The sequence below is a fragment of the Kockiozyma suomiensis genome, assembly GCF_038497685.1.
Source record: "Kockiozyma suomiensis strain NRRL Y-17356 unplaced genomic scaffold V2V93scaffold_15, whole genome shotgun sequence".
In the NCBI taxonomy this organism is placed as follows: Eukaryota; Fungi; Ascomycota; class Lipomycetes; order Lipomycetales; family Lipomycetaceae; genus Kockiozyma; species Kockiozyma suomiensis.
In genome coordinates, this window is record NW_027117678.1 from 249,161 (window position 1) to 271,822 (window position 22,662).

Here is a 22,662-nt window from a genome sequence, read left to right on the forward strand (position 1 = left end):
AAACATCTGATCGAAGCAATAGCGATCTTCAAACATCAAATGGCATCAGATATCGGCGGACGCGACCCTCTTTCGCGGCAAAATGCTCTTCGACCATACTATCATCGTCCTGAACTTGTGTTTCATGATGGCGTTCCGGGACTCGAGGTCTCGAAATATGGCGGGGGTGCGCCTCGGTTGTCGTATGGTGCGGCATCGCGTGCTGATTCTCCCTTAGCTGATCTAGATTATGCGGATTATTTTGAATTTCCAAATACGACAGAAGTAATGCGAACTGTAACTAGCGCAATGTTAATGAGGTATACCTCTACATTATTTGCGCAGCCATTTGAAGTCGCGAAAATGATTTTACAATGCGGAAAATACGAGCGGCCTGGATCGCCGGCGGGGGGAACCAAAAAGCAGATAGCCAAAGGCGATAAGCCGGCACGGCGAAGTCGGATAGATGACATCGACACATTTGAAGTCGATATAGAAGAGCAGGACGACGAGGAAGTAGATTACTTCTCAACAGCGGGTGAGTCGAGGAAAGTCGCTAAACCACGCCATCAGCAAAATCATACACGTACAAATAGTGTGACGTCTTCTGCTTCTTCTGAGGAATCAAATTCCGGTTCGGGAGGTCGCCGAAAGCCTTATGGGCGCTCTGGTCTACGAAATACGTCTAGTCCTATACCGGAAATCTATCAAATTAGTACACATCGTCCTCATTTGCTAGGAGCTATGGGAGCGTTATGGACAAAAGATGGACCATGGGGAGTCTGGAAAGGTATGCAAATTCCGAGCTGTATTACAAATAACAAGCTATTAATAAATGCATCTAGGATCGAATATTTCGTTTATTCAAAACCTAGCGGTCGGTACAATTGATTCCTGGCTATCTGCTTTCATTGCCGCGATATTAGGAATTTCAGATCCTTCAGTCGTCGACATTATCGACAGTAGTCATCCTCTAGTTTCCCTATTCGCATCCGTAACTGCAACAACAATTACCGCTCTTCTAATTTCTCCGCTTGACATTGTTCGCACAAAACTCATTCTTACTCCATCCGATGCTCAGCCCAGGTCTGTCGTTGCATCACTTCAATGTCTGCCCTCATTGACATGCCCTCAGCACCTCCTTCTTCCTACAGCTCTTTTGGCTGCCGTTCCAAAACTGATAAGACGCGGAACCCCTTACTTTCTACGAACTAGATGGGGTATCGAGCAGTACACCTCGCCCCTAGCCTTCAGCTTCTACTCCTTCGCATCAGCTACTGCAGAGCTATTCATCCGTCTCCCTCTCGAAACCGTTCTTCGTCGTGGCCAACTGGCCTACGTTGGCGTCAAGAAAACTGTCGTAGCAGCTGGCGAATATGACGGTATATTAGGTTCGATGTGGAATATCCTCTCCAACGAAGACAACGGAGAAACTGGTCTTGAAGGGCTCTGGCGTGGTTGGAGAGTTGGTATGTTGGGCATTTTAGGTACATGGGGGATCAATCGGATTCGGTCGCGAACTGACTACGTCGTACGGGAAGAGAGATTTTAATGTTATGTATGATTGCCATGGATTTTTTCTCATGGTCTCAAAGCATTTAGTTACTATTTTATGTTTCGTATGTAGTATGTATTTTATCAGGCTCATCTTATCTTTTAACACTTTCTACATTTGTAAGTGACAACAATAAGAAAAAAAGTAAAAAAAACAACCAACAGTAATTTACAAAAGAATCGACAATAAAGGGCTTAACGTCTAGTCGGTATCCATTCGTTCGCTCTTATCAGCAGCCGACTCATCTTTTACTTCAGAGCTAGCGCCAGCCTCCGTCTCCGCAGCAGGCTCCTCAGGTATGGTCTCGGTATTCTCCGCGGCCTCAGTTGCAGCTTTGTCCTTATTCTCACGCTCTTGTCGCGCACGCTCTTCTTCAAGAGACATCCGTAGCGCAAGAGCAAGTTCAGGATCAAGATTAGGATCGACACCGAATTCGAACGAGTCGCCGCCGCCTGCACCCGATGCGCCGACAGACACTTGAGGAATGCCATCTTCGTCGGTTAGGATTTGTGACGTGACAATAACGTCGGAGAGAAGGTGGGGTCCAGGAGGGATACTGACAAGATGACTGCAACTCCGTTAGCAGTATTCTTTATTCGCAAGAATTTGACAACTTACCTATTGTCCCCAGATTTGACGTTGGCAATGAATTTCTCAAGTTTATCAACATTCTCAGCATCTTCGCCAAAGTTAATGAAATCAACAGCTATATTATTCTTCTTCATCTTTTTAGCAAGTTTGACCAAATCCTTCTCATCCTCGGTTACGGGGCTTCCGACAAATACGATAACCCGCTGGCGCTGAGCTTTGTTCTGACGATGTTTTAAGGCAAGCTATTAGAGAATTAGATTGTTTTCTAGATCACCATATTGATAATATCCTTGTAATGTATAATTGTTTTAAGGAGAGAACTTACAGCTGCAACTTGTATGGCGGTGGTTAGGTGGGCTGTCGCGTGAACCTTGGTCCGCACCATCGATGACAAAACTTTGCCAAAATCAGTAGTTAAAGTTACCAAGACTTCTGGCCTAAATCAAAGGTTTAGCAAGCAATAGTCAAAAACTTACATACTCGACACTATAAACATATGGAAAGAGGAAGACTTACGCTCTGCCAGCCATAGTCATCAATCCCACAGCACTTTCGGGATTTGATTGAGTCTTTGCGGAAAAGATGAGATTGACAGCATCGGACTGTGCTTCATATCGCGAAGGAGTGAAGTCTCCGTTCCGCATGAACTCGGAGTTGTCGATTCTATAATCGATGAGTTAGATATGAAGCTTTGTAAGCTCACCCGTAATTCAAGGCGTCCGTGGTCATATGCTATCACAGAAAATAAAATTTAGGTAGAACATACACTATCATGGTAGCTTCTAAAACCATCTTGATTGTTCAGTATGTAATGTATAAAGCAAGATATGCGTAGAATGAGTGAATCAGCTGAGGTTGAGGTTGATGCGTCGAAACGAAATAGAGAGATTAACAATTATCAAATCTAACGATCTGCAACTTGCAGCAATAATCTCCACGTTTATAAAGAATAACAAACCACAATGAGATGATAAATTGTTCGATAAAGAAGATAGATTAAGCACAAGGATGATGGTGGACTGGAGACGATCGATGATTCTGGTTCTTTAACCGTCGAGAACGGAACCAGTTACACAGAGTTGAGTTCCAAACCCAGCTGCAACCACTCTTTACACAAAGCTCGAACATGATCGTCTATCTATTCTCTGCGCTTATAGTAACACTAAGGTGTTAACAGAAAAATTGCAAGCTATGTATTCTGATCCCTATGACGATATAGCTCGAGAAGTTGACCAGCAACTGGCGATACTGCGTCCGCAGTCGCAGTCCTATGTCCTTTCGATGACTTCACCATCGCCAAGTGCAGGTCCGACACCAGCAACACCTACACTAGAACAGCTAGCATCTACGCTCGACGAAATAGATCTTTCACTGCAGGACTTACGAGAGTCTGTGGATGCTGTCGATAAGTCACCCGAGCAGTTTGGTCTTACGCGAGAGCAAGTTGAAGATCGCAATAGTTTTGTTGCCGCGCGCGAGGAAGAAGTTGCTCGTATCAGAAATCAGATCGAGGCCGCCACTCGAGGACGAACTCCGAGGCAGGCATTTACAACAGTCAATATTAATGATGAATACAATAATAGCGGTAGGCAGACTCCAAAGACAGACTACGAGATGGAGATGGAGAGAGAACAGCAGGCTCTACTGATTGCAGACCAGGACCAACAACTAGACTCTGTCATGTACACGGTACAGAATTTGCGCGAGCAGGCTGCGGTGATGGGAACCGAGCTTGAAGATCATGTTGAGTTATTGCAAGATTTAGATCAAAGGGTTGATAGAACTCAGAGTAAAATTGATTTGGGCATGAAGAGAGTACGATATATTTTGAAGAAGAACGAAGAGACTGCTTCGAACTGTTGTATAATGCTCTTGGTTGTTGTATTGTTCATTCTACTATTCATTGTATTGTTTGTGTGAGAAAGATGATGTTTATATGGTTTAAAAAGGCGTTTGGGTTTTTTTGTGTTTATGCTAATACACTATCATGTCTGTTGTCGGTCGCCCAACTTTTCCGGAATGTATTTCTGGAACCCATTTCTTTATGTAGTTTACTAGAGATATGGACTGCAATTTTCAGATTCAATCTTATGTTAACATCTCAGCTCATATAGCAACGTGGTTAAAGGGTTCTCAGCAGATAGCTCAGCAATCTTAAAGCACTTCGTCAGCACTTCAATAAATAATCAACTGTGTTTTAAGAAAAGTGCCTGCTAATACTTGCTACTAGTACTTAGCTTTACGCTGTGCAGTGCCGGTACTGCCATTAATGCCAGAGCTAGGCTGGAAGCTTAGCATTCTGCAGCTTAGAGACAGCTTCGCCGACCACAGCTTTCTTGGATCCAGCGTTCACAGACCAATAGAGGCAGACTAAAGAGTCCCACCGATTCCGATTTAATTTACAGAAACCTGCTCTCGAGAGGCAGTTTCTTTAATTGCGTGGCGTTATTTTGCGCTTGGAAGCCTCTAGTAAGGAAATTTCAAAACCTCTACGAATGCTCTCGAGAGAATCTTTGCGATGATGAGGAGGCTTCTTGACAGGATTTCCATTTCTACACAATGTCGTGGATGTTATGATCCTTTATAGTAGATTAGGTTCTATCATTCGATGATATCCTGTAATTGCTAGCGCGCGAGATGTGAATGTGTTATAGAATGACACTTCAAATCGCTATTGCAATGATTGAGATTCCAATTTAAGGTTTGTGCATAGCAGGTTCTTCAACCTGTAGAAACGTCCTATCCTTATTTATTTTGAGCAAAATAGATGATTTCGTTTTTGGATAGAGAACTGAGGAGATAGTAGTATGATGGTCTTGGAAACCGGATCTAAGAATTTGCATTCCTCTGCCATACGGTGGATATTTCTTTAAATGCCTTCCCAGCAGCATCGTCATATTTCTGACTTCAATATTACTCGTGAATCTCTGCGGTAGCTTCATTTAAAAATAAAACGCTTTAGATTAGACAAACAAGGTACTTCCGTAACTACCTAATATCCAATCTGTCTGTGGCGTCGATTGCAATTCTTGGAGGGTCTTCGTCAGATCATCAATTTTTTCTTTATACCAGACCATTCGGGTTTTCAACCATCTTTTTGATCTCATTTTTAATGAACGAGAGCTGTTTCTTGCTGGACTGTGTGATATATTGCCGTTACTGAGAAGATAGACTACATCTTGTCAATTGCTTCTATCGTGTCAAAAAGGATGTGGCCAGTTATTAATAGAAGATCGCTATGTTTTACGAAAAACTTGCAATTACGAATATTATAGCCTCTTTTTGTAGACGCTCTAGCTAAATAGCACATTTTAAACTGTTGTTATATGAATTATCGTATGAATATGGCTTGCATGACGAGTATCTGTTTAATATTCTCTCGGACATCGTCATATCCATCTTTCTGCTCAAGTGCTTCTTGAATCATATCAATGGCTTTGTGGTTGTGCTCCATCAAATTTTTCCTCAAATTTTTCCTGTAGGACTGATCATATTGCCTTTAAAAATCACTGAAATATTGTTGAACTTGATAAATGGAATCAAAATGAGAATCAAAATGAAATTATGTACTGCCGTAGCAGCTTTGCTAATCGGCACGAGACTTTCGTTTATTTCAATCCTCGTGTAGCTGACAGCAATTAATAATTGAGCATGTAAATGCAGAATAGAATATATTATTTCATTCAAACAAGGTGATGTGAGGTGAAAGCAGATACATAGCTCACTGACATTGAATTCATTGATATTCTCATTAGAAAGTTGCTGCTATTTCACTAAATTAGGCAAAAAGGATCACCAGTCACACATTTTCTCTCATATAATTCTTATAGACAGATCTTCTTTCAATATCTGTCTCCTGTTTAAATGGAATAATACTCGTGGATTAATATCCAGTCTCCAAGAGAGAAAGGATCATTTTGTAAATTAAGCTCAGTAGAGAATTGATCTTAATGGTATAGGAATCTCATCAGCATACAAAATAGCTAGACTTTCGAGTCCATATACTTATGAAAGAATATTTATTGTCATGCGTTAAATATAACATATCCGCAAATAGTCATCATGCTAACTAGCTATATGTCCTTACCCATCCATTCCAATCACAGAAAAATAATTTCCTGAAAAGTAAAAATTTGATATTAGAAATATTTCAAACAAAAAACCATATTGGGCACATCAAATATTAATTCTGATTCTTGCAAAAGCTAATCAGACAGCTTTCTCTTCTTAGCCAATCGATCATTCAGCTTAAGTTCCTCAGATGCTTGCCATAAGTTAAGCACTCGCGATGTCACTGCAACCTTCCTCAACAGGTCTACCTTGTAACTTCCCATCCAAAATCCATTAGGTGTAGATACTCCATAAGAATTATGAGTATAGACGTATTTCACTTCAAAGGGGCCGTCCCATGCAAGGCCTGACGAGCAGACGGGGTATATCCTTTTAACCCAGTCACCAACCCGAAGAGTTTCGTTGTCGTCCAATACATCAGCAGGTATTTCAAAAGTAGACGATAATTTTGGATTAAACTCCTTTATCTGATATATAACCCGACTCATATTTGCCTCTTCCGCCATACGCTCAGATTCAAAGCGCTGCAAGGTCTCACGGTCTACATATACTGTGACCGCCGTGTTACTAAAGAAAAATTTCCAGTAATTTAATGCATGAAGTATAGCTTCAGCGACTACAGCTTCACGAGTTTGACCAGCCTGATAAGCTGTATTCCGCATACACTCAAAACCAATCAACACCGCCTCTTGGACATTTCCTTGCATCTGAGCTAGCATAGAGCCAGTGAATGTTCCAAAAGAGTATGTTTTGATGAAACATGGAGCAGTGGGATCATATTGATACCGAATCGGAGCAATAGCAAACGACTGCTTCAGGGATGCAAACTCTCGACTTAATGCGTCAGTCCACGAAAATTTGCAGTCTCCATTTAAGCCTGCTGAAAGTAATTTGATCTTCTCGTCATACATAGGAATGAACCAATGGTAAAAACCGGTCAGGTTCAGAAATGACGAGACATCAGCCCAGCATTCAGGTGTTTTGTATTGCAAAATCCGCTGTATCTTCTCAGGATCAATTTTTATTGTCTCGCCAGATACTATATGGCTCAGGAATTTAATTTCTGGTTGGCCCCAGATGCATTTCTCATCATCTAGTACCATTCCGTGATGTTTCAATATAGACAAGACCTTCTGGACATGTTTTACATGCTGTTTCTTTGAGTTCGAATAAATTAAAATGTCCTCCAGATAAGTGACAACAAAAGATTCTTTCAAGTCGCGAAATATGTAGTCCATGACGCACTGCATAGTATAATGGTTATTAGCTAATCCGTAATACATAACGTTGAATTCGAATAATCCAAACTCGCTGACAAAAGCCGTTTTTGGTCTATCTGCCTCACAAATTCTGATCTGTAGTTCTGCTGATTTTAGAGTTAGAAAAGTGAATTGTTTTGCTCCGCGGAGGCTCCAAAATATGTTCTCTATAGAGGGCATAGCATCTCGAGAAATCAAAGTCGCCTGGTTTAAGGACTTATAGTTCACAATAACTTGTGGAGTCTCGCCGGGGTTCCTCTTAACAAAAACAGGGGCAGCCCATCTGCTGGTAGACGGCCGAATGAATCCTCTCCTCAAACCCTCATCAATAAAGGACTTCAAAAATGATCGATCGCACCGATTTAGATCCCTCGCGGACCAGACAGCAGGAGATGCATTTGGCTTGGTTTCAATGGAATGTTCCGGTATGTCATACACGGATTTTCCCAGATTGTTTCTATCAAACACAGAGGGAAATCTTAGCTTTAGCGACTGATCAACCTCCGTAACAGAGATCCAATTGCTCTCGCTAGGCTTAGCAGCCGTCGGTTGGATCACTAGGGACTTGCCTTTAGTTTGCAAAATCAGTTCTGGAGTTCTGCCTCCGATGCCACGGGAAACTTTATGGCGTTCAAGCCAACTACTGCCCAACAGAACAGGATACGCCAACAAATTCACCAGAAAGAACTGGTGTGACATTGCGGGCGCTCGGGGATCCAATTCCGGAGCCATCTGAACTGCGCGGGTAGCAGTAACAGGAACGTTTTCTTTTGTGCGAAACAAAATTAGAGGGGAACGTAACTTAACAGGGGTGGTGAATTTTGAAACATCGAAAAGAGCAGGATTCACAAGGCATGGTTTGATATTAAAGTCGATCACCACAGGAACATTCATTTTGTGAAGCTTCGCTGTGAAAATGCACATCGACACGTCAGTCAGACGTAGAGTCAAAGGAAAAGCTTTCTTGATTGGTAAAGCAGGCGCTACAGGCTTCACCACTTGGGTTGCGAATACAACAGTCGCATCCCTATCGATATTGCTAGTATCTTGTAAAATAAGGGCGCGGGAATTTGGTACTTGGCCCTCGGCAGGCCCCTCACTTTTCGTAATGTTATCAAAAACAGTCGTCGGCTTCACCGCGCCAAAAGTATCTGAGGTCACTGGCTGGACGACAGACGAAAAACCAGCATTTATATTTACCGGTTGATTAGCTACCGCATGCTGATCTTCTATATTTTCCAGCTTGACGGCCACTGATCGTCCGTTTTCTTGCTCAAGGGGAGGAGTCTGCTTCGGTGGGGGATCGACTATCGCAGTAGCTGCTTCTTTCCTGACCAGAAAACGTCTCATGACCTCGCCAGCTTCATAAAGCCCATGCAAGTTCGTGCACGGCCGAGACAGCATTTCAATATTCAATCGATCTTCAAACATGAAGCAAAATTGGGGTCGGATAGATTCAATGCCAGTCAGATCAGCGGTGAGCTGCCGCACATAACTCCGAAAAGCCTTTGTATATTTATCGTAACTTGCAACATCAATAATTTTTGAGCCCAATTGATCGATCTTTTTTCTTGCAGCCACGCTGGCGGCGTGTTCATCAAAGGCGGACAAGAGAATGCTATACAGACGATCCCAGGAGATCCATGGGAGAGGTTCATTGGTGTGAGCTCTAGCTCCCAAAACATCCTGGCGCACAAAATCTATTGCCCTACCTTGAATATAAGGCATTGCCTGGTGAGCCCATTCTTGTTTCCGTAGTCTGCAGGACCTTAATACTGACGCAGTCTCTTCCAACCATATCCTAGGGTGCTGATCAGGCGCAGCAGAGTATATCTCAATTGTGTTTCTCGATATGGATTGCATAGAAGAATAGTTCGCTATCGAAGATGGCAAGGGTGTATTGCTCATCGAAGACGATAAGGGTGTATTGCTTATCGAGGTCTCCACATGGTGCATCTTGACTATGATCTAAGTCCGGGTCACTTTTCACAACTCACAAGAGCTCCTGCGTATTATGGCTCCGGATCTTTGCAAATATATATCTGACTTGACCACAAAAATTAGACAACTCTCCCCTTCAAAATCAAACACTGATTGGATCACGGACAAGTATAGTAGGATGTTTGTTCTATTGCCAATACTAACTGTCCCCATGGTACAAATGAGATTTTTTTTAATGACTAAGGGCGGCTCAAAGCGAAGTTAAAGTCGAAATCTGTGCGGCGCGCCAAGACATACAAACGATCTACTCAAAAAAAGTTACTCAAATAGGTTATGACAGACACTAACAATCAATCAGGCCTATCAAATTGAATCATTGAAAAAAATTTACAATTTAGGAGAACAACAAGATATGAAATAATTATACGCAATTCCATGCAAAATGTATGCAGTCACAATTAGCAAAAGAAAAGAAACCACTTCAAAAATGATAGGTGGAGAAATCCCATACCTCCAAATAACGCGCATTGTAGATAACCGTTTCAAATGCCTCGAAAATTCCAGACGCTTAGCATTTATATCATTCGCCTGCAGACTTCGAGCTCCTTTAAATATGCAATTAGGTAGCTCAGAGATCACTGTTCGCCTTAGGTTCTCCCCTAAGGCAGTCTCAATTGAAGAGTTATTTGGAGTTATCAGATCGTTACGGACATCTTAATGAATTTCCGCAACCTTAAACGGACCATCCCTTTGGAATTTAGCAAAGCAGACTAGACACACTCGTATAACCCATTCACCGACCTTGAAGATAACATGATTGTTTGGAACACGCGTAACAAATGCAGTGCACTTCCTTTGTCCTATAGCGCTGAACAGCCTTACTTGCTTGATGAGCGTAGTTACATGCAGTTAGTTAGTTTGCCCAAGACTCTGACAGAAAACATCTTTCAGTTTCGGAATCCACAGATACGGCGATTTCCGCACCCTCGACAAGATATCGCTAAGAATTCAGAGCTCTAAGTATTACAGACATCTTCTGCGGTATATGACCTTCCTCTAATTCGTCAGATGATAGCAAAGACGACATAAGTGAAATTGGACCTAGCTCAGTCAGTTTCACAACTTTGGGTTTTTGCATTAGCACAGAGCCGTAAGCATGTCGTTTAATCTTCAGTATGATGATACATGGAGCATTAGGGTCTTAATGAAATAAAACAAGGTCAATTCCAGCATCGTCTTTAATAGACGCAGATTCCCATTGCGTCCCAACTTCTGTCCACCGAAAACAAGCATCATTTGGTCTTTCACTAGTAATATACGCCGAAATACACCTCATATTCTAACAGATCATACAGAAAGGCGGCGATAAATTTTTCCCGTCTTCAAAACAAAAATGTCAGCATCCATCCAGATCAGCAGGTGTATGTTTTGAACTTTGACGGGATTAGTCCAAATCGTTGAGCCGGAGACCACAAAGTCCAGAGACTTCATCTCGGACTGGTTCCATATGTAACCTTCTGAGTCAAGAACAAGCTAGAATTTGAACTTATAAAACTCTTGAATATACATTTATCAGCATGCTGAAGCACGATTCCGGTACGTAAAGTGCGCTAACCGCCCAATGAATAGAAAATGGTCTCCAATCGCCCGCACGAAATAGTCAGCAGTCGTAATCGTAAGGTTCACCACCTCATGATCTATAGTTAGCCCAATAAACTGCGCACACTGTACTGTAAATTTACATTGCCACCCATGCACTGTAAGATTGACGAACAAATAAATTGGTCAAGCTCTCCTCATTAATTGACTGAGAATGGCTGATCTTTCTGTGTGCTGTCTGAAAGATGTCTGATCCGGAGGAGGATCATCGATACTAATAGAATATCTCTCAATATCAAACTGTCCCAACTTCCGTTTATGAAAGGCTGCAGCAAAGTCACACTCCATAGGCAGTTTTAGACAATTGGCATTTGACGAAGCATCGACATTCAAATATGCGGAATGAGACAGGGGCTCAATTATCTGTCAGATACATAATATTATGACTTCTCAGTCAGGTCTCGCCGAAAATGAGAGGATGCTGGACTCTGGGGCGAAATCATAATTGTGCTCATCTCATAGGACGTGGACCAAGCTTGGTTGGGGAAAATTGCCCGCTCAACTGCGACCTGCTGGCGACTGGCACCGAGCATGATATTGAATGACGAGAGTGAATCAAAAGCTCTGTATTCTGAGATATCAAGAACATCGGGGTTCACGATGCAGGAAGATTTATTTGCACAAAAGTAAGCAAAATACAGCCAATACGTAAGTTATAAATAGCGTCAAAAAATACCGACTTGAAGGCGATGTTAGTGACTGCCAATGCAGCTGCAAAACTTACCAAGTGACTACCGAGTGCTTGCGTTTGCGTCCATTATCTCCCGCATACGGATTTTCTACTAAGCTTCTGTTGTCAAAATAATGGAGCCAGTCACGGAAGCCCGCTCCTTGAGATTTGGTATATAAGAGAAAGACCGCAAAGGAGCCGCAAATGTAGATTCGAGACGATATATATTATACAAATAAAGTTCTCGCTCGTGCCTGAATTCACGGCATAGCATACGGCATAGCATAAGAAAGCCAATCTAGTGAGATCCCACATTGTACTGGGAATCGATATATAGGAGCAACCAGTAATTGCCATATTTGCAGACCCGTCAGACGAAGCCGTGTTTGTTATATCTGAGCTCGCAATGCATCATGCTGCTCTTTGAGTATAATTGACGATAACCATTGGAATTGCCATGGAGCGCAGCCACAAAATATTCTAAGATGCCGATATCAGACGCCAATCAATTACATCTGTAATCTGGCTGCCAGAAATTAGATAATCGATAAGGCAGCAAAATCATACAGATAAATGACACCAATATAAATTCTTGTTGTCAACGAGACTTTGCGCATATAGAGAGATAGATAACAAAACAGTTTCAAGAAATGATATCGAGCATCTAAGTTGCTCAGTTAAAATAAAGTGGAAGCCGAAATTACAAGATGTGGGTTTGTTCGATTCAACATGCGTGTTTCTTCAGCAGTATCCGCCTCGCAGCCGTCAAAGCCGCAGGTTATTTTTTTCTCAAAAGCAGAATACAACTTGTCCTTAAAATTAGATTTCCGCCAATGAGTTATGTAGTCCTTCGAGCCTAGTGAATAAATGAGAAAGCGCGCTTACAGGTGTACTTTTACAGATATTGATTCGGACATGGGTAAAGAGCCGCAACTAGATCTTAAAAGCGCCAATCTCGCCAAGTGATATAGACAAATATCACCACTTAAGTCAAGAGCCAGATTATATTCTACTATTCACTATACCAAAAAAAAAAAAGAAATTAAACCATCGCTTCACAGTGAGAGGAAAAACACTATCCCCACACCTTCAGCGTTATAATAGCTTCAGAAGAGATAATAATCGCGCACGAAATAACGAAGCATAACAATGAAGTCTTCCATTACTTTTCTCACACTCTCATCCTCTGAATGAACCATATCTGTACATTAGCGTCTTCATTTTAAATCTAAAGAAAAACATGTTATAACATAAGATGCACCATATATGATCTAGAAATTTGCAGAAATGGCAGAAGCACTATTTTGTGTTGAATGCCCTTCCCCTTCAATCGGGCGATTCGTGCGCCGCTCAGGTACGTTCCTGATAACCGGCGTCGGCGATGACGGTGCATTCTCATACTCACTGCCAAAAGAAGCAGCGCTAACTCCGGTAGTTGTTTTTTGTAAAATTGGGAATGAGCTGCTGCGAGCATGACCGGGAATTACAGTTTCAGGAGCAAAACTGCGTGACAATGGACGTCGTGAAGATATTGGCGGGATAGGAGGTGGCATTTCTTCGTCACCGGTAATTGGAGCCGTACTACTCGTCATTTGAGAGGCATCAGAGTTCATAGCCGAATGAGATCCACGTGTCCGCAGAGGCACAACAGGCGGTAGCGACGACGGAGGAGGCGGAGCTTGTGCATTCTGCTGAGGCTGAGGCGACGATTCTGGTGTACTAGAATGGGCAATACCAATCGGGACAGCAGCCGCAGCCGCAAGTGGGATTCTCGAATTGTATGCGTTACCTGTACTAGGCGAACTTGGTCCCCATCCACGATATCCACCGGCGGTTGGACCAGATACTTCAGCCATGTTTGGCTGTAAATTATTAGCATGCGCTCCATTACTCGTGCCGCCACCGCCGCTTCCATCTGATCCATTACTAAAGTTAAACATGTAATCATCCGATTCCTCCTGTCGCGCTTTTTGCGTTGCCTTTGCTTTGCGGCGGCGCCAAAAGAAAAAGAACAGAATGGCAGCGAGAGCCAGTACACCCAGCGGTACACCTACGCCGACTCCTACCTTTCCACCAGTAGACAGTGATGATGAATTGGTGGATTGTGCTTCATCGGTGGCTACGACAGGGACGGCTGTTGATGAAGAGGGGGTAGAGGTAGAGGACGAAGTCGGCGGAGTCGATGTGGCAGAGGCAGCACTAAGTGGACTGTCGTCTAGATCTGAAGTTTCGGTAACTGTGACAGTGACGGCTCCATCAAAAGACGTGAAAGTGGTTACTGATTGCGAGTCTGTTGAAGATGTGGAAGAAATGAGTGTGGAGAAAAATGTAGACGTTGGAGTCGTTCTTGAAACTGTATAGAAAAGCCTGTGTCAGAAAAGTAGCTCGACTCTGGGTGCAGATCATAACTCGTACCAGAACTATTCGAAAACGAGGCCATGCGGGATAAAAACGGCCGTGAAGACGACTTGTGATTAAGTCGAAGTAATATTTCACTCCAAGTACTGCCGTACACCGGATCTGGCACGACGAACAATGAGCTTTATGCTCTCAAGCTAAGCGGTTGGAGCTACAATGAACGACAAAAAAGGATCCCCAAGATCTTTTCAAAAAGAAAAAAATAAACAAAACTAGACAAAGGGCAATGACAGACGCAGGCAGCCGAGGAGAAGCCCAGCAATGTACTTTGAGAGGAGGAATGAGGAGAAAAGGAAGCGAGCTTGGACAGTGGCCAAGAATAGCAGCCACCGAGCTGCGCCGCGTCAAGGTACCCGCATGCGTCATGCTGTATATACACACGGCTGAGTAGTTAGTTAATGGAATGCCAAATGCTGTCATCTTCTGTATAAACTACTTTCTTATTTCTCTACGTCTTTTTACAGTTGATCTGTTCGTCGATAATCCAGAGAAGGCAGCAAAGTTCAAGGTACCAGGCACGAGGTAGTCGACAGTGCAAAGCAAAGCGTCTGTTTTTACCATGCGACGCGTTTATACCTACCCTTACCTACCCTTGAATACGCGTCCACCTTCATTTACACATTCCTCATTATTGAGTGCTATATAGTGCACGCTAATGTCAAAGTGAATCATCGGACACTGGAATTCGAATATTTTCATAGTAGATATTATTGTAATCATTGCCTTCGCAAAATCACGCACTTTATTATCATATTCAACAGAACTGCACAATGCTGTCTGATCATGTACTTATCTTAGACTTAGCAACCGGTAGCCTTTTTCAGACTAAATAATTACCAAATTTGTAATATTCAATAAGCAAACAAACAGCTCTTTTGCTCTCATTCTAAATTATCCTTAAAAATTACATATGAAGACCACAATCTCCCGGCAGAGACCTGATAGCAGTAAAAGATCTTTGAAAAAGCCGAAGCCAGAATATCCAACACTATCCGACTAGAATCCAGTTATAAAACCGAAGACCTTCCGAGGCCAACTCTATACTATTCATAACCTAGTGAGATTATTTATCAGCGAATATGATGGTTTTCAGATTTAATCTACATGATATCACATGACTGTGTCCGGCGTGTTGTCAATCCTCATTTACTGACAAAGTTCATTGAAGGCTCCGGATGGCCAAGCTGGTAAGGCGTCAGACTGTAATAGTTTAACCATTTATCTGAAAATCGCGTGTTCGAGTCACGCTCCGGAGATTACTTTTTTATTTTTCCATGTATTTTGATTACATAGAAAAATAATTTAATTTTGATTAGTATTAAGTAATTATAAGTAATTTTTATAGTGATATATAGTACTAACTAGATGGATAAGGTGGTGCTTCTATTTAGCTTCATCTGGGACCCAGCAGTGCTCCATATAAGCCAGAATGACTATACGCGCCTTTATTATATTGTCACATCACCAGGCAACAGTGAATTAGATATAAAATATTATATCAGTCCAAGAATTCTCGTCTACCGTATTATATATTAACCGAAACCAGTTCCATGAAATAACCCTATTATCATTATAACAAAACACAATAGCAACCGACTCCAATGCTCTCCAGATTTTATCCCAGAATATCCCAAAACATGCATGCATCACCTTATACTTAGGCACTTTTCTCTAAATCTTCAAATATAGGCTCGACAAGAGTACCCAATCTTAGATGCAAGCTCTTGTAATAATCTGGACTAGAGAGTGACTGTTCACTCTTTTCTGGATCGAAGAATGCTGAGAAGATGAACGGCACACGTTTGTAAATCACAAGTAGCAGTCTTTGCTCTTGCTTCTGGTGGGTGGATTGCGAAGGGAGGGTGTTTACAGTTGAAGAGGTGGATGCGAGTGTAGAAGTTGAGTCTGCGAGTGCAGAGGCCGCAAGCGTCGGCGCGGCTAGCTTTTCATCTTTAGATCTATCAGCGTCGTCGGCGGTAATAGTGGCTATGGACGCCATAGTAGCGTCTCCAATTGTAGTATCGCCTTCAAAATCTTCTTCAGTCGTTACCGGGACAGGGGTAACAGAAGGTTCCTCTTCAACCTCGGCCAAAGACGGCGGCGGTAAAGATTCCACTTTCTGCGCCAGATTTGCAACTGCATCTCTATTTTTCCTGCGTTTTTTAAGCACATAGATTTCGCGAGTGGTGATCTCTGGTGGTGCCCGTCGCGATTCTTCGTCATCGGGATCTGCGTCATCGTCATCGTCATCGTCAAACATACCGTCCATATCCAATCCACCTTGAAGCCCTACAAGAAACTTCGCATCCGAAAGATCGTCTTTGATCTCATGTGGTTTCTCTGATAAGGTTGGGATCGCTGTCGAGGCCGTCGAGCCTGATGCTACTTTACTCAATAAACCTAGCGATGAGTCGAGTAGATATTTTGCTGCAGCACTGTTGTTGCTGTTGTTCGTAATGCCTGTACTTGACTTTGTTGATGCATTGTCGCCGGAAATACTCACTACACTTCCCCTCTTCTTACCGTCCTGTTTCTTCTTTTTCTTTTTGATGGGTTTCGGGGGTGTAGGTCTCCTATACCCATACTTGAAGCTAAATATCAAAGAAGAGAACGGCCAAAGTGGGTCCTCGATATTACTATACAAACTCCACCGCACACCTTCGACCGCAGCCGGTGAAGGAAATATATGGTTGTCCACTAGCCACCTACTATATTCTGCAACACTAGTTCTCGAAATATATCCGACTCCTTGGAACACGCAGCCATTCCGCATCTCCTCTTTAAGAGCAAATTCCTCATCTAGCAACGAAGCAGTAATCGCTGCCTCGGTATCAGAATCAGATGTAGCGGTATACTCAGATTGTCCAGCCACGGACTCGGTTCGTTTGTCAAAAAACCGAGACCGGCGAGATCGCGAGGACATAATTGACGCTGCGTCATCGCCTCCACGCGAATATATCGACTCTGCGTCTCCGTTTAGTGAGGCTGAGTCACCATTATATGTGGCCGTTGCAGATGACTTTAACAAGCTTCCTCCAGGAGCGACAACGGAAAACGTATTCAGTCGGGTGATCACAAGGTCAACCATACCATTGCGTTCTTCACGCTTGACAATCGCACGCACGGCTTCAGCAGTCAAATCAGAGATGCGTCCCGGTCCACCCATTTTGATACCGACAGCATAATCCATAAATGAAAAGCTCAAAGTCGGAACACTGCCCAGAGTGAGTCCATGAGCAAGAAATGAGTTGTTTAATGTTCCGCCCCATGTTGCACTCGAAAACGTGTAGAGCTCCCATTTATGTAACCACCAGGACCAGAATTTCCGCAGATTCATTCGAAATTGGGCCAGTTCATCTAGAGCTTGCTCAGCTGCCGCATTATCTGCTTGCTGCTGCGCGCTAGCCACTGGGTCCTCGTCAAACACATCTCTAGCTTCTGAAGCCTCTGAGTCGGCGTCTTCGTTATATTCTTGCTGCTCTTGAAGCTTGAATTTATCTTCTGCTAGTCTCCGGCTTTCTTTTAAAGCGTTCTCTTTCTTCTCGTCGCGAACATATGAGCCGGGGTATCGTCCATAGAGCATCTTCCATTGATTGTAGCCTCTAATCAACTGCGAATGCAAAACATTACACCCAGGAACTTCCTTGCGCGAGTAATCTGTTCTCATTTCAACTTTCTTCCTTCTTCGAAAAGAGGACAATGCAGAACTTCGTGACTGAGAACCATTGGCAGTGGTTGAACCGTTTATCTCACCTGCAACAATCTTTCCCGTCGTTTTAATGGAATTCTTTGTTCGACTGGCTCCAGAGCCACTATTATTTCCATTTGCGGAGACAGAAGAGGATTGTGAGATTGGAGATTGAATCTTTGTAAAGTTAACGCAGAGAGCCATCCACCATCCTTGCTCAATTTCGACGAGCACAGTGCGAGTCTTGCGAGTATCTATAATCTCCACCGGTTTGCGATTCGAAAAGTCACTAAGCCAAGCAGTCAGCTCCCTGGTCAAGAACACTTGAAAGAACTACAAAATGAAAGAATATATACTGATACACACCTAGCAAAAGAAAGAACACCTTGAATCAAACCGACTTTGCGAAGCTGCTCATCAGCCGATACTGCTTCAGCACGAGACGTATAGAAGAATATCTGGTCATAAAGCGTCTCATCGCTATAGCAATACGTTGGGTTAAAAACGCAAAAGTACGACAGTGACGGCGGAGTGACTATAGTCGCCATACTCGTCGTCTGCGTGGAATGTGGTAGCAGGTTTCCTGGTCGCTCGAGAATGATTAGAGACGCGACCAAGTCCGGCGAGCGGTGAACCTTACCATTATCAGGGGCTCGTGTCGGTGACGTCGGCAACTTCCTAACGCGCTCACGGGTGGCTCAGCATTCAGAGCATTAGATGTATTTGCAGTTACAGTTTCCGAGTATGTCACATCTAAGACGTGCTTGGAGGCGCAAGTTTCAGAATCTGGGGATTGGCGAGGATCAGGTCGATGAAGATGAGGTAGTCTATCTTGACGAGCAGCGTATGTCATTTTGTCAATGTCTGCGTGGATACATCATACTGACTTTTTATATAGAGCAAGAGGAACTGATCTCTTCGCTCCGAGTTGAAAATGAAACAATCAATTACAGATATAAAGTATTCTTAGTTTTTCGTATATGATAACGACGCCATCTAATACTTGCGCAGGTTGCCTTCACTATAATTACGTTAGTGCAAACACCAATCTTTGTCCTTCATCCGGCGCTACTTTACATGGGCGCACCGCGAGGCCACCTTCTCACGGTCCTGACTCTCACTTCCCTTCTAGTAACAGCATACATTATGCATATAACTCCTACTTCCACATCCGAGCTCTCGGCGGCTATCGCAGCAGAGACCCTACTGCAGCAGCAACAGGCGCCCGCATACACACTGAAAGATAAAATATTAAAAAGACACTGGTCGAATGTCGAGATAATGATTTTTCTGAATTCTATATTATGTTTCGCAATAGCCCTTACCGCATACTTAGATTTCACCCCGATGATGGGAATTGACTATCTATGGTTCAGTCCGATAGGGTGCTTGGCTGCTGTCATGCTCGTCAGAGGATGGATGAAAGAAGGCGATGTTGACAGTCTAGAGCAGTTTAGATATAAATACAAGGGAGCCTAGTTATGGTCAAATATATGATGATTCAACGTATAGAGTATAAGTTGTACAATGATATATTAAAAACACGTACATTCGAAAACAAAACTCCGATGCCATATCATTTCTGTCTGCTTCTGTAAAGTAATTAAACTGACCGTCTCATACCATATTAAACGAGAATCATGCTTCTAATATAAAAGGCAAAACCAAAGAAAACTCAAAAGCAAACGCAAAAGAAAAAAAAAAACCCCGCCAAGTCCAAGATACTGTAAGAAACAAAAATATACAATTCCCTTCAATACAGAAAAATAATCATACAGCAAAAGTCCGATATACACTAAAACTCAGCATGTAGTTGATTATATGACAAATGCGCTCTCCCCCATTCGAAGCGAGATGAGCGTTCGCACATCGGTAACATATCTCATCCCGTTCAAAAATGGAATCAAGTGCAAGAGATCAAGATCAGACGGGTCATTAATCCATCCTTCAATAGCAATTGCATTATCTTCATGCAAAGCGTAGCTTATTGGCGAGTTATCAATGATCATAACTTTGCTGAGATCAGCTTCGACAACCGAAATATCTTTGACATAGCCGCCGGAACGGAAGGAGCAATGCTGTCGATAGTAGCGGCCGTTAAAGTACTTTCTATCTCGCTCGAGCCAGTCGATAACAGGATCGGCGTATTCTTGCACGCTAGCCGTAAATATTACAAGGTTATACCATTTTGAAACCTTTTGCAGAAACTCATCACAGAAGGGCCGTTTATGGACATAGTACAGGATTGCATGTTGTTTGTCAAGGCGCACTTCAACCATATGACCATCAGCCATGGAACTTCCTTTTGACATCGAGTGGATGAGTGTTTCGTCAAGGTCTAGAATAAGCGTCTTGAGTGGTGGATGACGAGGGATGAGTGGTCGCGGAGGTGGCAGAGCACGAGGGTATTTTGTTGCACGAGAGGCATGCATCCCAGGAGACGTCGGTGATTTGACAGTCAGTTGCGATTTCTTTTTGCGAACCTTGGTTGTGCGGCCAGAGCTACTTCCACTACCGCTGCCTTCGTCGCTCTCCGCAGGGTCGTTGCTACCTGCAGCAGGCGACGAGGTTATGGCTGAATCCTCGCCTTCCGAGCTAGAGCTGGAACTTGCGATTGCACTGCTACTACTACTGCTGCTACTGCCACCTTTCTTCGCGAGTCGTATTCGCACAGAGCGATGTTTACGTGCGGTGGCAGGGCCAGTATATGACTGGTTATATATAGACTGTGGAGAGGGATTGTCATCGCCACGCAAGTGCTGGTGCGGTTGTTTGGATTGCTGTTGCTGCTCCAGAGGAAGCTGGTCAGGTTCATCATCTTCGAGAATGCGAGATTGGGGAAAAAAAGTTGACTGGGATTCGTTAAGTGAAGCAGACCAAGCAGCATCGAGAGGGGTCTTGTCGTCATCGTAGGCGCCGAGGGTGGAGGCCAGAACGGCGTAGATGTATACAAAGCACCGCAAGAACAGCACAATGGGCGGGAATGAGCGATACCAAGGGGTAGATATTGGAGTTGGTGGAATTGAGGCAGAAGCAGAAGGAGAATGAGAAGAAGGAGGGAGGGGCGGTGGTGACTGCGCAGAGGCTGGGAGCTCCGGAGAATGGTGGATTAACGGTGAGGGTAGCAGCGGCTGCTTGTCGCTGCTTGCGCCGCCACCACTGCTGTTGCTGCTACTACCACTGCTGCTAGAAGAGGCCTCCGAAGGTGGACTTTGAAGAGCTGCGGGATCAATATCCGGGCCCGAAAGAATATCAGGAAGTTGAGCGCTCTGCTCGGGCTGCTGCTGAGGTTGCGGAGCGCCGGAGATGACGCGCTCGACGCGGGAAGAAAGGTACTGGATCGAGTTCATCGCGTAGGAAACAGCATTGCCCGCAAGGCATGAGATTCACGAAGCCGAGTCGAGAAAATAAATCAAAGAGAATATGCCGCCAGAAGGGTTGATGGAGCTCAGGAAATACTCCGGCTACCGATAAGCAGGCTGCTCGTCGAAATCCAACTTCTCGGACCAGTCAACACCATTTCTCACGTGATATATAGCACGTGATAGTTATTATGAAGACGCAGTGATGATGATGCTCGAAGCTGCTTTTCTGACGCGGGGCTGGCGGGGCTCAAGCTACCTTTCTCCGTCGAACCTCGGCTACGCAGTGCCCTCTTCGCCCTTCATTCTCCTACATATTCCAGTCTGAAGAACTGAAGAACTCCATAATGCCCGACTTCTCCGTATCTCAGAAAGTGGCCGTGGTGACGGGCGCCTCGCGCGGACTCGGGCTCTCTGCGGCAAAGGGCTTGCTCGAAGCTGGCGCATCGAAAGTCTACGTCATCTCGCGTACACAGAAGGCTGTCGACGAGGCAGCCGCGTATCTCAATTCACTTAAGCAAATCAAGGGTAAGGCTATTGGTATTCCGGGAGACTTTAGCAAGCCGGAAGATATCTACAGAGTCAGAGATGTGATTGCGAAGCAGGTCGACAAGGTCGATATCGTGATTGCAAACGCGGGTGCTACGTGGGGGACTCCTCTTGAAACGCATCCGCCGAAAGCTATGGACCGAGTGCTCGACCTTAATATCAAGGGTGTGTTTTTCACTATTCAGGCATTTGTAGGGCTCCTCGAGAAAGCAGGCACGCCGGAATCTCCCGGTCGAGTTATTGTTCTCGGCAGCGTGATGGGAATCATGGTGCCTGCTGCCGGTGGCGGCGGCACTTATGGATACTCTGCTAGCAAGGCAGCGGTGCACCATATGACCAAAGTACTTGCTGTCGAGCTCGGTCCGCGGAATATATGCGTCAACGCATTAGCGCCTGGGTTCTTTAGGACCAAGATGGCGAATGGACTAATCGATGCGATTGGTGACGAGCATCTGGTTGACATTAATCCGCGTGGACGGTTGGGCGATGAAGACGATTTGGAGGCAGCGATTGTGTTTTTGTCGAGTCGGGCGAGTAACTATGTAAATGGAGTGGTGCTGCCTTTGGACGGCGGGCTGCATCTGGCTGCGAAATTGTAGGAGGACATGAATAAAGGAAATAGAAATATGAAATATGAAATTTATTGCGAATGATACTATTAGTGCGCAACGGTCATTTGCGCCAGCTCGCGTTCAACAATATACAACTGAGCTTCCTCGGTGGTCTGGAAGCGTAGGAAGTGCGAGGGCTGGCTGGGGAGGAAAGGAAGAGAGGCCATAAGCTTGAGAGCTTCGGACGTAGAGTGCACTAGACGGAAATGTGACGAGTGGATGACAACGACGATTGTTGGAAGCTGCGTAGTAGCATCCATGAAGTCAGAAGCTGACTGCTGCTGTTGCTGCTGCTGCATAGGCAGCGAG

The 22,662-nt window shown here is 44.0% G+C and overlaps 8 protein-coding genes across 8 annotated transcripts; 4 read left to right on the forward strand and 4 right to left on the reverse strand.

The window, feature by feature from the left end:
* Positions 1-39: 39 nt before the first annotated feature.
* On the forward strand, positions 40-1,531 carry V2V93DRAFT_328402 (mitochondrial carrier domain-containing protein; the record flags this gene model as incomplete). Its single annotated transcript, XM_066907591.1, has 2 exons — positions 40-769; positions 825-1,531. The coding sequence occupies 2 exons, from the start codon at positions 40-42 to the stop codon at positions 1,529-1,531; spliced, it is 1,437 nt and encodes a 478-aa protein (XP_066763679.1).
* A 56-nt stretch (positions 1,532-1,587) lies between these two features.
* On the reverse strand, positions 1,588-3,136 carry V2V93DRAFT_375178 (uncharacterized protein). The gene is made up of 5 exons (XM_066911422.1): positions 2,892-3,136; positions 2,642-2,788; positions 2,451-2,562; positions 2,153-2,367; positions 1,588-2,102 (listed from the first exon to the last, which is right to left on the reverse strand). The coding sequence occupies exons 1-5, from the start codon at positions 2,915-2,917 to the stop codon at positions 1,736-1,738; spliced, it is 867 nt and encodes a 288-aa protein (XP_066763680.1). The 5' UTR covers positions 2,918-3,136; the 3' UTR covers positions 1,588-1,735.
* Positions 3,137-3,191: 55 nt separating this feature from the next.
* V2V93DRAFT_375182 (uncharacterized protein) lies at positions 3,192-4,315 on the forward strand. The gene has a single exon (XM_066911423.1). The coding sequence runs from the start codon at positions 3,317-3,319 to the stop codon at positions 4,043-4,045; it is 729 nt and encodes a 242-aa protein (XP_066763681.1). The 5' UTR covers positions 3,192-3,316; the 3' UTR covers positions 4,046-4,315.
* An 8,681-nt stretch (positions 4,316-12,996) lies between these two features.
* V2V93DRAFT_382469 (uncharacterized protein) lies at positions 12,997-14,165 on the reverse strand (the record flags this gene model as incomplete). The annotated part of the gene is made up of 2 exons (XM_066912153.1): positions 12,997-14,078; positions 14,141-14,165. 2 exons carry the CDS (start codon positions 14,163-14,165, stop codon positions 12,997-12,999), a joined length of 1,107 nt encoding a protein of 368 aa, XP_066763682.1.
* A 1,296-nt stretch (positions 14,166-15,461) lies between these two features.
* V2V93DRAFT_388494 (uncharacterized protein) lies at positions 15,462-18,417 on the reverse strand. The gene is made up of 2 exons (XM_066912331.1): positions 18,198-18,417; positions 15,462-18,120 (listed from the first exon to the last, which is right to left on the reverse strand). The coding sequence occupies exons 1-2, from the start codon at positions 18,377-18,379 to the stop codon at positions 15,801-15,803; spliced, it is 2,502 nt and encodes an 833-aa protein (XP_066763683.1). The 5' UTR covers positions 18,380-18,417; the 3' UTR covers positions 15,462-15,800.
* Positions 18,418-18,530: 113 nt separating this feature from the next.
* On the forward strand, positions 18,531-19,377 carry V2V93DRAFT_375191 (uncharacterized protein). The gene is made up of 3 exons (XM_066911424.1): positions 18,531-18,675; positions 18,730-18,791; positions 18,843-19,377. The coding sequence occupies exons 1-3, from the start codon at positions 18,549-18,551 to the stop codon at positions 19,308-19,310; spliced, it is 657 nt and encodes a 218-aa protein (XP_066763684.1). The 5' UTR covers positions 18,531-18,548; the 3' UTR covers positions 19,311-19,377.
* On the reverse strand, positions 19,266-21,403 carry V2V93DRAFT_375194 (NLI interacting factor-like phosphatase-domain-containing protein). Its single transcript, XM_066911425.1, has one exon. The coding sequence runs from the start codon at positions 21,179-21,181 to the stop codon at positions 19,649-19,651; it is 1,533 nt and encodes a 510-aa protein (XP_066763685.1). The 5' UTR covers positions 21,182-21,403; the 3' UTR covers positions 19,266-19,648.
* Positions 21,404-21,434: 31 nt separating this feature from the next.
* Positions 21,435-22,394, forward strand: V2V93DRAFT_375195 (uncharacterized protein). Its single transcript, XM_066911426.1, has one exon. It carries the CDS (start codon positions 21,541-21,543, stop codon positions 22,339-22,341), a length of 801 nt encoding a protein of 266 aa, XP_066763686.1. The 5' UTR covers positions 21,435-21,540; the 3' UTR covers positions 22,342-22,394.
* The last annotated feature ends 268 nt before the right edge of the window (positions 22,395-22,662 follow it).

Excerpts from the sequence above, each read along its gene's own strand:
- V2V93DRAFT_375178 (XM_066911422.1), bottom strand. The coding sequence starts at position 2,917 with ATGGTTTTAGAAGCTACCATGATAGT. Across the intron at positions 2,563-2,641 it reads ATGACTATGGCTGGCAGAGC|GCCAGAAGTCTTGGTAACTT; the intron begins GTAAGTCTTCCT and ends CCTTTGATTTAG. Across the intron at positions 2,368-2,450 it reads CCGCCATACAAGTTGCAGCT|CTTGCCTTAAAACATCGTCA; the intron begins GTAAGTTCTCTC and ends ATTCTCTAATAG.
- V2V93DRAFT_375182 (XM_066911423.1), top strand. The coding sequence starts at position 3,317 with ATGTATTCTGATCCCTATGACGATATAGCTCGAGAAGTTGACCAGCAA.
- V2V93DRAFT_388494 (XM_066912331.1), bottom strand. The coding sequence starts at position 18,379 with ATGGCGACTATAGTCACTCCGCCGTCACTGTCGTACTTTTGCGTTTTT. Across the intron at positions 18,121-18,197 it reads GGTGTTCTTTCTTTTGCTAG|TGACTTTTCGAATCGCAAAC; the intron begins GTGTGTATCAGT and ends TGCTTGGCTTAG.
- V2V93DRAFT_375191 (XM_066911424.1), top strand. The coding sequence starts at position 18,549 with ATGTATTTGCAGTTACAGTTTCCGAGTATGTCACATCTAAGACGTGCT. Across the intron at positions 18,676-18,729 it reads AGTCTATCTTGACGAGCAGC|AGCAAGAGGAACTGATCTCT; the intron begins GTATGTCATTTT and ends CTTTTTATATAG. Across the intron at positions 18,792-18,842 it reads CAATCAATTACAGATATAAA|GTTGCCTTCACTATAATTAC; the intron begins GTATTCTTAGTT and ends ATACTTGCGCAG.
- V2V93DRAFT_375194 (XM_066911425.1), bottom strand. The coding sequence starts at position 21,181 with ATGAACTCGATCCAGTACCTTTCTTCCCGCGTCGAGCGCGTCATCTCC.
- V2V93DRAFT_375195 (XM_066911426.1), top strand. The coding sequence starts at position 21,541 with ATGCCCGACTTCTCCGTATCTCAGAAAGTGGCCGTGGTGACGGGCGCC.